This window comes from Myotis brandtii, unplaced genomic scaffold, assembly GCF_000412655.1.
Source record: "Myotis brandtii unplaced genomic scaffold, ASM41265v1 scaffold577, whole genome shotgun sequence".
Classification (NCBI taxonomy): domain Eukaryota; kingdom Metazoa; phylum Chordata; class Mammalia; order Chiroptera; family Vespertilionidae; genus Myotis; species Myotis brandtii.
The window spans coordinates 680,355-694,224 of record NW_005370161.1 but is presented as its reverse complement, the minus strand read 5'-3'; the positions used below and the strand labels follow the sequence as shown (position 1 = coordinate 694,224).

Genomic DNA, 13,870 nt, shown 5'->3' with positions numbered 1-13,870 from the left:
CGGCCTTTACGCGCGAGCGGGGCTGTGCCCAGGCAGCTGCCGCCGACCAGGAGCCCGTTTCCGCGTGCGTCCCCCAGTTTCCTCCCCTGGAAAGCGGGTTAGAACGGCATTTCCCTCTACGGAGGCACTTATAACGAGGTTGTTGGCCCGTTAATAGGATTTTCAGAAATTAAAAAAAGTTCCATAAGTGGTTTTTTGCTTGTTAAAAAGACTGGAGTGATTCCGTTTCAGTGGCGGCGGGTGGCATTGGCCATCTAGGTTATTGCTCCCCAAACCTGTGTCCTGATGTCCTGTTTGATGTCGTTGCTTGAAGAAGAGCACCTCATGTCTGACTTTGTTTCTGAAACTTAAGTGCATCTTCAGCTTTTAGAATCCGTGAAAGTTCATAGCCTTAATATTCTTACTTTAGGTTTCGGGGTGATATGTTTCGTGGTGGTTGGGGTAGTGAATTCTTACTACCATCTAATAAATACGCACTGGCTTGTACTAACTCATTCAATCCTGCCAACCTTAGGGAGGTAGGTGCTATTGTTATCTTTGTTTCATAGATAATACAACACCTACCTACTGGCAATTGTTTTGAATTCAACATGCAAATTTTTAAAAGTTCTGTGATATGGGACACATTTTATTTTATTTTATTGGAAGTGCAGTAAAATGGGTAGATTTGAGAATTCTTGGTGATGAGATGCTTTTGGGAAGTCTGAAAAACTACAATTAGAAATGGTTCTGACAGGAACGATTTGTCTTGAATTTGTTATAGCTTTTCTTTTTTTGGTTAATCCTCATCTGAGGATATTTTTCTATTGATTTTTTAGCAAGAGTGGAAGAGAGAGGGAAAGTCAGAGAGAAACATCATTGTGAGAGAAACACACCAACCGGTTGCCTCCTGCACCAGGGCCTGGGCCGGGGAGGAGCCTGCAAGCAAGCAAGGTATGTGCCCCTGACTGGAATCGAACCCGGGATCCTTCAGTCCGGAGGGCGATGCTCTATCCACTGAGCAAAACAGGCTAGAGCTTGTTACAGCTTTTCATCAGGGAAAATCATGGCAGTGCAGTTGAGATTTTATGCATTTGAAATATGTTTTTGCAGATTGCTCCTAATTTTTGTGCCCATGTATTCGTTATTCTCTAAATTTGTGTGTGTGTGTGTGTGTTTGTATATTTGAGTACTTTCTAGGAGTTGACGGTTAGGTAAGATTAGATCCTTTCCTCAAAGCACTTCATAATTTGTGTGACAGAACACACACAAAGTACTTCAGTGAAAGAAATGCCTCTTGTCTAATGAATCTATTTATACTTTTGTCATTTTAGACATACGTGGATGATTTATACATACGTATATATAAGTGGAAAGGAACCTGGAAATGTAGTTTAAGCTGAGAAAGGGGGTGAACGAGGTGGTAAAGGGAAGGGACAGCCCAGTGAAGCTGCAGCCAAGGCGAGAGGAGCCCTGGCTCTGTCCCAGCTCTTCACTGGCCTGACACCTTTCTTTTGGCCCAAATAGGTCAGTGATTACTTGGATACAGTCATGCTTGGCCTTGCTCCCAGGTGCTTCCACACCTTTGATGCTGGCTTCTTTAGTTTGTGTTGTGATTGTTGTTGACATGGGGCCTCTCTATTGTACTTAAAGATGCTTTGCGATAGGGACTGTGACTTAGGGAGATTTTTGGCATTTTCACACAGTGTCTGGTAAGTGTCCCTGAATCGCTACTGAATTATAACATCTCTTAATTTGGATTTGATCATCTGTAAAAGGAGGTGAACACCTGCCATATTGATGTCCTATAGTTCTTACAAAGATTTAGTCAGATAGTTTATGTGGAAGTTCTTTGAAACTGGTAAGGTTTTATTTATATAATTCAAGGAAGGTGTTAGTAATGAAGCACAGTCCTAAAGCAACGAAAGTTAGTTTCATTGTCATTATTTTAATATTTTGATCACATAAAAGTAAAAAGTGTGATTCACTTTGTCCTGTGCCACCTCCTTCCCCCAATTTTTTTGGGGGGGAGATAAACTTCTAATTCAGAATAAAGTAATGTCAAATAAGATAACTTCACAGTACTCACATTTGTTTGAATGAGATATTGCTTAAAAGTTAGAGTCGAGCCAGGCCTGCATGGCTCAGTGGTTGAGTGTTGACCTATGAACCAGGAGGTCATGGTTCCATTCCTGGTCAAGGCATATGCCTGGGTTGTAGACTCAATCCCCAGTGTCGGGTGTGCAGGAGGCAGCTGATTAATGATTCTCATCATTGATGTTTCTATCTCTCTCTCCCTCTCTCTTCCTCTCTGAAATCAATAATAATATACTTTTTGTGTGTGTGTGGTGGGGGCTATCCTAGGCATTCTAGAATATTTACCAGCATTCTTTTTTTAAATATATTTTATTGATTTTTTACAGAGAGGAAGGGAGAAGGATAGAGAGTTAGAAACATCGATGAGAGAAAAACATCAATCAGCTGCCTCCTGCACACTCCCTATTGGGGATGTGCCTGCAACCAAGGTACATGCCCTTGACCGGAATCGAACCTGGGACCCTTCAGTCCCCAGGCCGACGCTCTATCCACTGAGCCAAACTGGTTAGGGCAATAATATACTTTTAAAAAAAGTTACAGTTGACACTGCTTGGCAGATTGGAGAGAATAGGAAATTTAACAGACAAAATGCTGCCTACATGGAAGCTGATGATTGATTGGTACCTGAACAATCTGGAAAATCCTGCACTACTTCCCCTCAACCTGTACATCAACAGTGACTAGTTGAAAGTATGTTCCTGCCTTTATTATAACTCATATGTGGCCTTGTTCTTCAACATCCTCACTGGATTCTTGTCATCCACCGTTGTCTTGGGGAAGGTTCTGGTCTTAGAATGCACTGATTTCTACCCATAGGGCAGGTTTGCTGACTTTTGTTACGGATTCTGAAGAAAAAAAAGCAAATCTGTGGTCTTGCTCCCTAACTTTCCTTCTTAACTTAGGAGTCTACCTCAAATTAAGATGAGGATGAAGGGTGAAGCTGCACAGAACCCCATTCTTCCTCAGACCCTACCCCTCCCGCCATGAACACACTCAGAAGAATTCACGTATGTGGCTCTTTGAAGCATATTAGGATATCCTTGGATGAAAATGAGGTTATTAGAAGTATAACCTGACTTTTTAGGGAAAAAAAAAAGAATTCCCAAATAATGGGCTTTACTATCAAATTACCTTAGATATACCACAACTAATTTTGGTACTGTGCAGTGTCTTGGGGCTATTGCTTCTAAACTGTTTTTAAAATGTGGACAATGGTGCAAGATTTGTTTTTTGGTTTAGTGGCCTGCTGTGGTTTAGAGAGGAAATCCCTACACAATAGGCTACATTTGTCCCACTCCTGTTTCTTTATTCTGGTTAATAGATCTGTTCCCTAGCTTTAACTTTAGTTTTTTGTTTTCCTGCATTCTGATAATACTGGAGCCCCAGACTGTATAGTGTCAACGGAAAAGGGGGAAAGCTCTGTGTGTGGGTGTAGAGGAAAGGATTTCTTTCACGAAGCTTTTACTCCTATTGAAATGTCTTTAATTTCTAAAATTTGTGATATAATTCTTAGTTTTCCAAATGACAGACTGACATTGCCTTCACATCAATAAACTTTTGCTGTGCTTCCTAAATATTTTGTGGTAAATTAAAGTTCTTGAGTCTAAACTCTATTCATCTATGTCAAAGCCCAGCCCAAGTGCCTTCTTATTTTGAGCCTTTCCTGATCATCATCTCTCATGTAGTTACTTTCTTGAAATTTCCCACCGAACTTGCTCCCTCTTTTGGAGTTCTTGCCTCTTTTTTTTGTATTTGTTATTTATATAATATATTCATTTATCCAGTAATGATTGCAAACCTGCTGGGTGTTAGGTAATGGTTTGGCTGTCAAAGGTCTGGTTTAGCTCTGCTTCTCCATTGATCATAAGGCTTTGCAAAATGTTGTATTAAAAAAGTATTGCAGATACACATTGCAGAGAAACGAAACATTTCTAAGGAAAGATAGGGTACAGTGAGTCTCCCTCTTACCCCTGGCCTCTATGCAGAGGCAGTAGCCTCCAGTATTTATTTCTTGTGTTTCTTTCCAGACATAATCTGCCAGTGGTTCACAAACTGTGGTTCACAAACCTCTGGGGGTCCCTGAGATCCTTTCTGGGGCCTGTGAGAGAAAACTATTTTCAAAATAATTCTAAGATCTCATTTCTGTTTTCCCTGTGTTTATATTGATGGTGCAAAAGCAAAGATTGGTAAAACTGCTTGTACCTTAGCACGAATTGTGATATTATAATGATAAATACGTGTTACTATATATCTGTCCAAACTTATAGAATGTATAACACCAAGAGTGAACCGTATGGACTGTGGATAATCATGATGTGTCAATGTAGTTTATCAATTGTAACAAATGTACCATTCTAGTGGGGAATGTTGATAATGGGGGAGACTATGCATATTTGGGGGTAAGGGATATATATGGGAACTCTCTGTACCTTGCCCTCAATTTTGCTGTGAACCTTAAACCTCTCTTAAAAAAATAAAGTTTTAATTTAAAAAAGTAAAACACATGCCCTGACCGGTTTGGCTTGGTGGATAGAGCGTAAGCCTGTGGACTGAAGGGTCCCAGGTTCGATTCCGGTCAGGGGCATGTACCTTGGTTGTGGGCGCATCCCCAGTGGGGGGTGTGCAGGAGGCAGCTGGTCGATGTTTCTCTCTCATTGATGTTTCTGACTCTCTATCCCTCTCCCTTCCTCTCTGTAAAAATCAATAAAATATATTTAAAAAAAAAAAGTAAAACACAAGAAAAAAACACCAACCTTCTGGAAAATCTGTAAGCCCAGATGATATCACTGACAAATTTTATCAAACATTTAAAAAAGGAATAAAGCCAATTTTATATAGTCTCTCCTATATATTCAACTTTTAAACTTTTTTATTATTATTATGAGGTAAAGACAGTGAACGTCAGCTTTTTTTTTTTTAATATATTGTATTGATTTTTTACAGAGAGGAATGGAGAAGGATAGAGTTAGAAACATCGATGAGAGAAACATTGAGCTGCCTCCTACTCCTGACTGGGGATGTGCCCGCAACCAAGGTACATGTCCTTGACCGGAATCAAACCTGGGACCCTTGAGTCCGCAGGCCGACGCTCTATTCACTGAGCCAAACCGGTTAGGGCTCAACTTTTAATTTAGAATAATTTTAGTCTCACAGTTGCAAAAATAGTACATAGAATTCATTTAGTTTTTTTTGCAATACCATGTATATAACCATAGTACATTACCCAACCATCTTCCATTTTTATTAATTACAAAGGATTATATGCTTATTGTGCTAAAAATTTTAAAGAGTTTAAAAGTGTTTGAAATAAAAAGTGAAATCTGTCTCACACCTACCCAAAGCCAGATAAATAAACCACTCTTTGGGGTAACCAGTATTAGTGATTTGTTGGGCATCCCTCCAGAATATTTTTTGCATACACATAGATATACACACCTACATGTGTGTAAATATAGTTTTGTTTATTTTTACCACTTAGATCATTTTTGTATATGCATTGTTTTTCAACTTCCTGTTTTTCTCAGTGTGATATCATTAATCCATGTGATACCCACATCCCTGCCCCTCAAATAATGGTATTTTTTGTTATTGTTACTCTTCACACATTTTTCCATTGATTTTTATAGAGAGTGGAAGGGAGAGAGAGGGAGAGGGAGAGAGGGAGAGGGAGAGAGGGAGAGAGAGAGAGAGACATCAGTGTGAGAGAGACACATTGATTGGTTGCCTCCTACACAAACCAATACCTACTGGGCGGGGAATGAACCAGAGACCCTTTGATGCGCCGGCCCACACTCTACCACTGAGTCACACTGGCCAGGGCAATAACAGTATTTAAAAAAAAATCTATTCTTTATTGATTTCAGAGAGGCAGGGAGAGTGAGAGTGAGATATAGAAACATCAATGATGAGAATCATTGATCGGCTGTCTCCTACATGCCCCCTACTGGGGATTGAGCCCTCAACCCGGGCATATGCCGGACGGGCCGACAGTATTCTGTAGCAATTAGGTATGCCAGCATCTTTACTTCTTTCTTCTCTCCCCTCCCCTCCCCTTCCCTCCCCTTCCCTTCCATTCCCTTCCCCCCTCCTCCTTCCTCTTCTCTCCTCCTCCCTCATCTCTCCTCCTCCCTCCTCCTCTCTCTTCCTCCCTCCTCCTCTCTCCTCATTCTTCTTCCTCTTCCCCTTCTTATTCTTCTTCAAAGGTTTTCTCCCATTATTTGCTATTACATATACTAGTAGTGTTCACTGCCTGCCCTTGTTTCTGTGACCTTGAGGAGTTCTTGAGCTTTCAAGAGTAGGTTTTGGAAATTATGTTGATGGGTTTGGGGCTTTTGGTGATATTTACAGTTCTCTGTTGGTATTTGTAGGGTACTGGTTCCCTTGATATACCAAAGTCCGCAGATGCTCAAGTCCCTTTTATAAAATGGTGCAGTGTTTGTATATAACCTACACACATTCTCCCATATACTTGCAGTCATCTCTAGATTACTTATAATACCTAATAACATGTAAATGCTGTGTAAATACTTTTTATACTGTATTATTTAGGGAATAATGACAAGGTAAAAAAGTATACATAGTCAATATAGATGCAACCATCATAGACCTAACTACATAGTGCACAGTAGCAACCACATAATTTTTTGAATATTTTTGATTAGCTGTTGGTTGAATCTGCGGATGTGGAACCCATGGATATGGAGGATTTGGGATTTTGTATTTGGGATTTTGCATTTGTAATTCCGAGTGAGCTTGGTTTGTGACAGTGGAAGTCAACCTGAGGCCACACATTGTATCCCTACTTAGAGCAGTGATTTTCAACCTTTTTCATCTCATGGCACACATACATTACTTACTAAAATCCTGCAGCACACCAAAAAATACGTTTTTTGCCAATCTGACAAAAGAAAGATATAAAGTAATAAAATTTTTTTTTTGAAGAGAGGAAGGGAGAGGGAGAGAGAAACATAGAGATGTGAAAGCAAAACACCAATCGGTTGCCTTCCGAATGCTCCCTACCAGGGATCGAGCCATCAACCTGAGCATATGCCCTGACTTGGGAATCTACCTGGCAACCTTTTGCTGCGCAGGATGACACCCAACTAACTGAGCCACACAGGCTAGGGAAAAAGGAGTAATTTTGATTCGTTCATACTGGATGGCTATTGTTGTGTTAGCTATTGTTATTTTTTAAAATTTGACAATCTAAGGGAAAAGAGGTCAGTGCCCTGATTAGTCAGGTATTGCATTTAAAAACAATTCTTGCGCATACCAGTTGAAAATCGCCGACCTGGGGGACTAATAAAAACAGCTGTTATCCCTCAGACTAGCAGAGAAGCTAGTTGTGAGGGTGGGCCCTGGTGTTTTTCCAGAGTCCCCCAGGTGCCTGGGAGCTATGGATGTTGGGTCAGGATTACCGCAGTTCTGTGGTGTATTAGGGAACTTGGCTCTGCTGTTGGCCAGAAAACTTGGATTCAGGTCCCTTTTCTAATAGCTTATTACAGTCATGCACTGCTTAACAACGGGGACCCATTCTGATAAATGTGTCATGTGATTTTGTCCTTGTGAGATCATCACAGAGTGTGCTTACACATGGCTAGATGGTATACCCTACCACACCTAGGCTGTGTGGTACCGCTTATTGCTCCTAGGTTACAAGCCTGTACAGCCTGTTCTATACGAAACAGCATGAGATTAAATCAGACACAAGAGAAATGATGCAATTAAGAGATGGTAAATATGAGATGTATGAGACTGCTTATTGGCTACTGTTTTACAGTAAACTTTTTCTTTGTAAGTAGAAAACAGAACAGCTTCATTATCCCCCAAAATTCTCTAATCCCTCTTTGTAGTCAGCCTTTCCTTCACTCCCATCCCCTGGCAATCCCACTGTCTGTTCTCTGTCTTATAGTTTTATCTTTTCCAGAATGTTATGTAAGTGGTATTTTGAGCCTGGCTTCTTTCACTTAGCAATATGCATATAAGATCTATCTAAATTATTCTATGTATGAATAGTTTGTTCCTTTTTATTGCTAAATAGTATTTCATTGTGTGGGTATGTCATGGTTTGTTTATCCAATCACCAGTTGAAGGACATTAGTGTTTCCAGTTTTTCCATTATGAATTAATCTTTAATTACAATATTTTGGAACTTTAGAAGAAATATAATTCTTTTTCATCATTGTTTTAGGTGACATCACTCAGAAAGGATATGAAAAGAAAAGGGCAAAGCTGCTTGCACGTTACATACCACTTATTCAAGGTAAGCTCAATACACTCAAGTGTTTGTATCAATTATATTGTCTCATAAAAGTTGATTTTAGAACTTAACATTGGTATGTTTCCTATTTTTCCTGTGTTTCCTATTAAGTAGAACTGGGCGAATAATGTGTCTAATATTAAATAATAAAATCCAAAGGCATAGATTATAACTTACAGCTCTGGTTTGGTATAGATCTCATTCCAAAGTAAGATTTATTTTATTTTCATGAATACATAACACGATTATTTTTATGATTATAGTAAGGAACAGTTTCTTACTTAGGTTTGAAACAAATATTGTAAAGAAGTCAGTTCTTCCCACCTGAGATTGACCTGTAGAGTCAGCACATTCATCATTTCATCAGATTTTTGTGTGTGTATATGTAGCTTAACAAGCTAATTCTAAAATTTATATACAGATTTAAAGGGCCAAGGGATTCAAAATATGCTTAAAAGAGAAGAATGAGGTGGGAATATTTGCCCTACCAGGGTGTGAAGAATGAATGTAAAGCATTCATTCATCAGTAAGAGAGCATGACTTGGTACAAAAGTGGACAGCTGGATGAACAGAGCAGAACATGGAGCCCAGGCACAGATGTGCATGTGGCGGACCAGGTTTATGGTAAAGACATCATTGCAGGTCATGATGCTGGCTCAGTTTCTTAGCATGTGTGAGACACACAACATTGGACACAAAAATCAGTTCCAGTTTATGATAGGTCTAAACGTGAAAGGCAAATACTATAGCACTTCTAGGAGATCATAGAGGAAATTGTCACCATCTCGAGATTGGAAGGATTTCTTAAGCCACTAAAACTACCAAAAAGCTGCAAGCATAAAGTAAAATATTAGTAAATTGGACTCTGTTAAAATTAAGAATTTTATTTTATCAAAAGTTACCATGAAGAGATTATAGACAAGCCACTGAATGTAAGAAGAGAAGTGTGACACAAATAACTAAAAGCAGCATTGTCCGAAAGAACTTTCTGGGATAATGGAAGTGTTCTGAGGCTATAGTGTCCACTGTACTAGCCACATAGAACTCTGAGAAGTGTGAAATATGGCTAGTAGTGGGAGATTGAATTTTTAATTTAATTTTAATTAATTTAAAAGTAACCAGAAAGTTATCCAACATAATTAAAATAGAAAGAGCCCAGTAGAAAAATGGGCTGAAGACTTGAGTAAGCATTTCGTAAGGGAACCCTAATGGTCAGCGAGTAAACGAAAGAGGCTCAACCTCAGGAATAATCAGAAATGCCGATTAAAGCCTAACCTACGTCCGATTGTTGGAAAGGTTTCAGATGGTGGGAGTATGGACAGCTGGTGTTACCTGGTAAAGTTGAAGAAGTCATAGGTAATCAGCAATTCTCCTTCAGGTACACAAGTGGCCTCGAGAAACTTTGAATGTTTGCACTTGTGTTTGCCTGTGCACAAGAGTGTATGTTGTATCCTTCAACTGCCAATAACTCCAATACTAACCAACAGAATTCATATAGGGGAAAGCTGAAGACCTACATATATCAGCAAGGAGGAAGCCCATACACATATTGGGGAGTGGGGTTAAAAGAAACAACTGCAAAGGAAAATAGGCAGTAGAAGTTAAAAACATGCCAAACTGCACTATTTTGGAACCTTTAAGTAGTTGGTAAAGAAAGACAAGGAAGTAGTTTTCATTGAAGTCAACATGCTGCTTCATTGCGGAGTGAGACTGCAGGGTATCCTGAGGCACTTGAGTGTTTATTTCTTTTTTTCTTTTGTTTTAAATCTTTATTTCAGGCTTCTTGACTAAATTTTTTTTTCTTTCTTTATTGATTAAGGTATTACATATGTGTCCTTATCCCCCCATAGTCCCTCCACCTCCACCCTTAACCAATACGGTTGTTATATTGATTGTTTCCTTATAATAATTCTTAAATTGAAAACATGCTTTATGACAGCTATATCAGTGTGATATATTTTACAGTCAGCAACAAAAAGAATAGTGAGGAGTCTCTTTATATTTTGACACTCATTCCTCCGAAATAAAACCAAAACAACCTCTCAGTAAAATTGGAATTTAAGGAAATGATGGAAACATTTGACAGCCCATTTGCAAACATCGACAGCTGCCTTCACACTGGGTGATCACATACTGCAGCATTTCCATCCCATGCAGGGTGAGACAGGAATGCTCGCTGTGCCCATTCTTAGGCCACTTTGTTTAGTGGCCACTGCCAGTGCGGTGCAATGGGAAACAAAACAGGATAAACATCTTCAGTTATAGATGGTGTTATTTTATACCTTGAAAACTCAGGTGACTGCTTATTAACTATTAAAATTAGTAAGAGATTTGGATTTGATATAAGGCAGATATGCAAGAATCTATAGCTTTTCTCTGCAAGATTTCTGTTAATAAAAACCACACACATTTATAATAGCAATGAACTTTACTTGCTTATTAATACATTTATCAAGGAAGCCACAGAACCTATATTGGGGCCATAAAATTTATTTGAAAGAAATAACCAAAACACTAAAATAGAAGAAACACCAATGTCCTAAATGGAAAAATGTAATATTATACAACAGGCAGTTTCCAAATTAATGTGTGAACATAATGTAGGCCAGTCTGAATACCAGGAGTTGATTCCACCCTGCCCCACCCTGCCCCCCAGGCCCCTTAAAGCTTGATTGGAGACAAAAATCATACACCTATGGATGAGGACAGTGGGGGTCGGGGCGGTGAGGGCATGAGGTGGGGTGGGAACCGGGTGAAGGGGAGCTATGGGGGGAAAAAAGAGGAACATCTGTAATAATTTGAACAATAAAGATTAAAAAAACAAACAAACTTGATTGGAAATAATAACCCATTTGAAAGAGGAAAGTTCCGAGAGTAGCCAATACAATTTTGAAAAAGAATACAGAGAGAAAGAACTGGCCCTCAAGATGCTAAACCTGACTGTGTACACTTGGTTCTTACAAAAGAAGGGTGTTGATGCAGGGGGTACAAGAAAATCAGTGAAACAGAAAGGTGTCTAGCAATGACTCAGGAGCATTCAAAGTGGGGAGGCAACAGAGCTGGGATACTCTTCTTCTCCATTGTTAGTGAACATAGACTTCAGAAGGACTACCACTCTAAATATGTTTGTAATTATGAGATACTATAAAATTCAGGAGAACATTTCAATAACCTTTGAGTGGAGGTTACAATATAGGAGACCTAGATGTTGGGAAGGAAAAGAAAAACTGGTATAATTGGTTCCCTAGAAATGAAAATATTTCAAAATGACTGAGCTCCCTACCACCAGCTCAGTGCAGGGCAGTGTCCCCAGTAGACCAGGGCTTCCTACAGTTCTTTTGAGGGGCTTATTAGCTGGGTGAAATGAATAGAAATTCAGATCAGAGGAAATATGAATGGGCAATAAGCATTATGTTCAACTTCAGCAGTAGATAGGGAAATGAAAATTAAAGTGAACAATTTTTCTATCAGCTTGGCAAAATTCTAAAACTTTTTATAGCATCCATTGCTAACAAGGATGTGGGGAAATGATACTTTCATACATTGCTTGTGAGAGTGCAAATTGCTGTAATCTTATTGGAAAGTTACCTCTTGATATCTGTTAAAATAAAAAATATACCTACTCTGTTATCCATTAATTTCTCAATGGGTTTTGTATCTTTGTTGAATAAATGAATCTATCTGAAAGAATCAGAGTGCCCATAATTTGGAATGTAAGTCTAGGGATGTCCATTTGCATGTACATCAGTTTCCAACACACCTGTTTATAATCCACAGCACATAAAGTTCTGTGCATTCTCAACTCCAATATGAACGTAAAGTAATTTTATTCAACCACAAGAAACAAAGCCAGTAGCAATACTGGTTAGTATTGCTATGGATGCACATGTATATGTATGTGTGTGTACATGGCTGGTCAAATTCTGAAGAGCTGAACATTGATTTCCAGAGGGGTTCCCATTCTCTAGCACTAATAACTGACACCCCAAAATGTAGGACTTGAAACCAACAGTGACAGCCTCTTTCTGCTCACATCTTCAGTTTGGCTGGGCTGGAGGGCAGCTGCATGCTATCCACAGAGCCAGAGCCTGTATACTGGGGGGCTCCCCAGTCACAGCTGTGGTATCAGTGCTGGGAGAGTCAAGGGACTAAGCACAGGGCTTCTGTGCTGCCTCTATCCCCTTCTGTCCCCCTCTGTTCTCTCGTGTCCTCTTCTGTGTTGTCACTGAGAGGACACGTTGACACAGGTAGCGGCTGTGTCACTTTTCATGACTGGCCTCGGAAGTCATAAAACATCACTCCTGCTACAGTGTGTCCGTTGGGCAGTCACTGACTACCAGGGTACAAGGCAGGGATAGGCTGCCTCTTTTCCAGGAGCAATAAGGACTGGAGGCGCCAGTAGGACTGAAATCCTGCTGGCTATTTTTATGAGACATTTTGAACCAAAGGCTAAATTAAGCCGATTATTTTGATGATGCACAATTGAAGTCTTTTCTTTGTGCTGTTCTCAAATGTCAGCAAATGAGGACTCAGACAACACCAGGGGTTTTGTTTAATGACCCTGCATACTTGTACCCCATTCTTTTACTCATCACATGGTTTCCTGAGGACCAGTGTAGTCAGGGACGGTGGACATGAGAGCTGTGGGCCTGGCTATGAGTGTAGAGAGCCATCAGCAAGTTGGGTGTGGAGACTTTGAGCAGGTGTCATGGGCTGAGGCAGTTGGGCCTGAGTCTGAGCACTGTGGTCTGCTGTTATCATTGTCATCTGTGCCTCTCTCTTCTCTTTCTCCACCAATCCACTTATTTTCTGCCTGTGTCTAAGGATGACTGGTGACACTCTCATGATTGTTTAGTGGGCTGTTTCTCACTGAGTGTACTGATACCGTGGACAGTATCAGGAAAACTGACTCAGGTCATTTCAGATTCAGGAAATGTTTATGGTGCAGAAATACCCTTTCAAAGGACCTTCTCTAGAGAGTCTGCCTAAGCAGCTGCATGTGTGGTGCTTACGGGGCTCAGGATTGGGCTGTGTGATGGTCATCTTTCTTGCGAATGGGGGATGACGACACAAGCCTGGGCTGGCTGCTGTGAGGAAAGAGCTGGAAGTGGGCATTCATGGCTTCCCCTTGATTACCTGACTTGGTCTTTGGGATGCGAGGGCCAGCACAGGATGCATGTGCTCAAATAATTGTTTTTGGTATAGTGTGTGCTGTTTAAAATGGGCTTTTCCACAATTGGAAAAGCAAGTAGTTGACACAAGACATAACTATAAAATTGTGTTTCAGGAGTGGATGCATCCCTTCAAGCAGAGCCTAGGATCCCTGGGCCCTCACAAACCATGGCTGCAGCACCTAAGCAGCAGAAGCCACGGCCCACCAACTCACGGGATGAGCGTTTCCGGTCAGGTAGGGACCAGAGGCAGCAGACCTCTACTCTCTACTCTAAATCTTTGGGTTATTTCTTTCTTTCTTTTCTTTTTTCTCTTTTTTAAAAAATAAATCTTTATTGTTCAGATTATTACAGTTGTTCCTCT

The 13,870-nt window shown here is 40.1% G+C and overlaps 1 protein-coding gene across 3 annotated transcripts in view; it reads left to right on the top strand.

Moving 5' to 3' along the window:
- The first annotated feature begins 1,672 nt into the window (after window positions 1–1,672).
- The window catches only part of DIP2A (disco-interacting protein 2 homolog A), a 77,694-nt gene continuing 65,496 nt past the window's right edge, over window positions 1,673–13,870 (top strand). For 2 of the 3 annotated variants that reach the window (XM_014549969.1, XM_005878904.2), the window contains exons 1-3: window positions 1,674–1,691; window positions 8,267–8,338; window positions 13,623–13,742. In XM_014549969.1, coding sequence (XP_014405455.1) covers window positions 13,676–13,742 — 67 coding nt within the window. In that variant the 5' untranslated portion in view covers window positions 1,674–1,691; window positions 8,267–8,338; window positions 13,623–13,675. Of the gene's footprint in view, window positions 1,692–8,266; window positions 8,339–13,622; window positions 13,743–13,870 lie in introns of all 3 variants that reach the window. The other variant, XM_014549968.1, reaches the window with a different exon arrangement.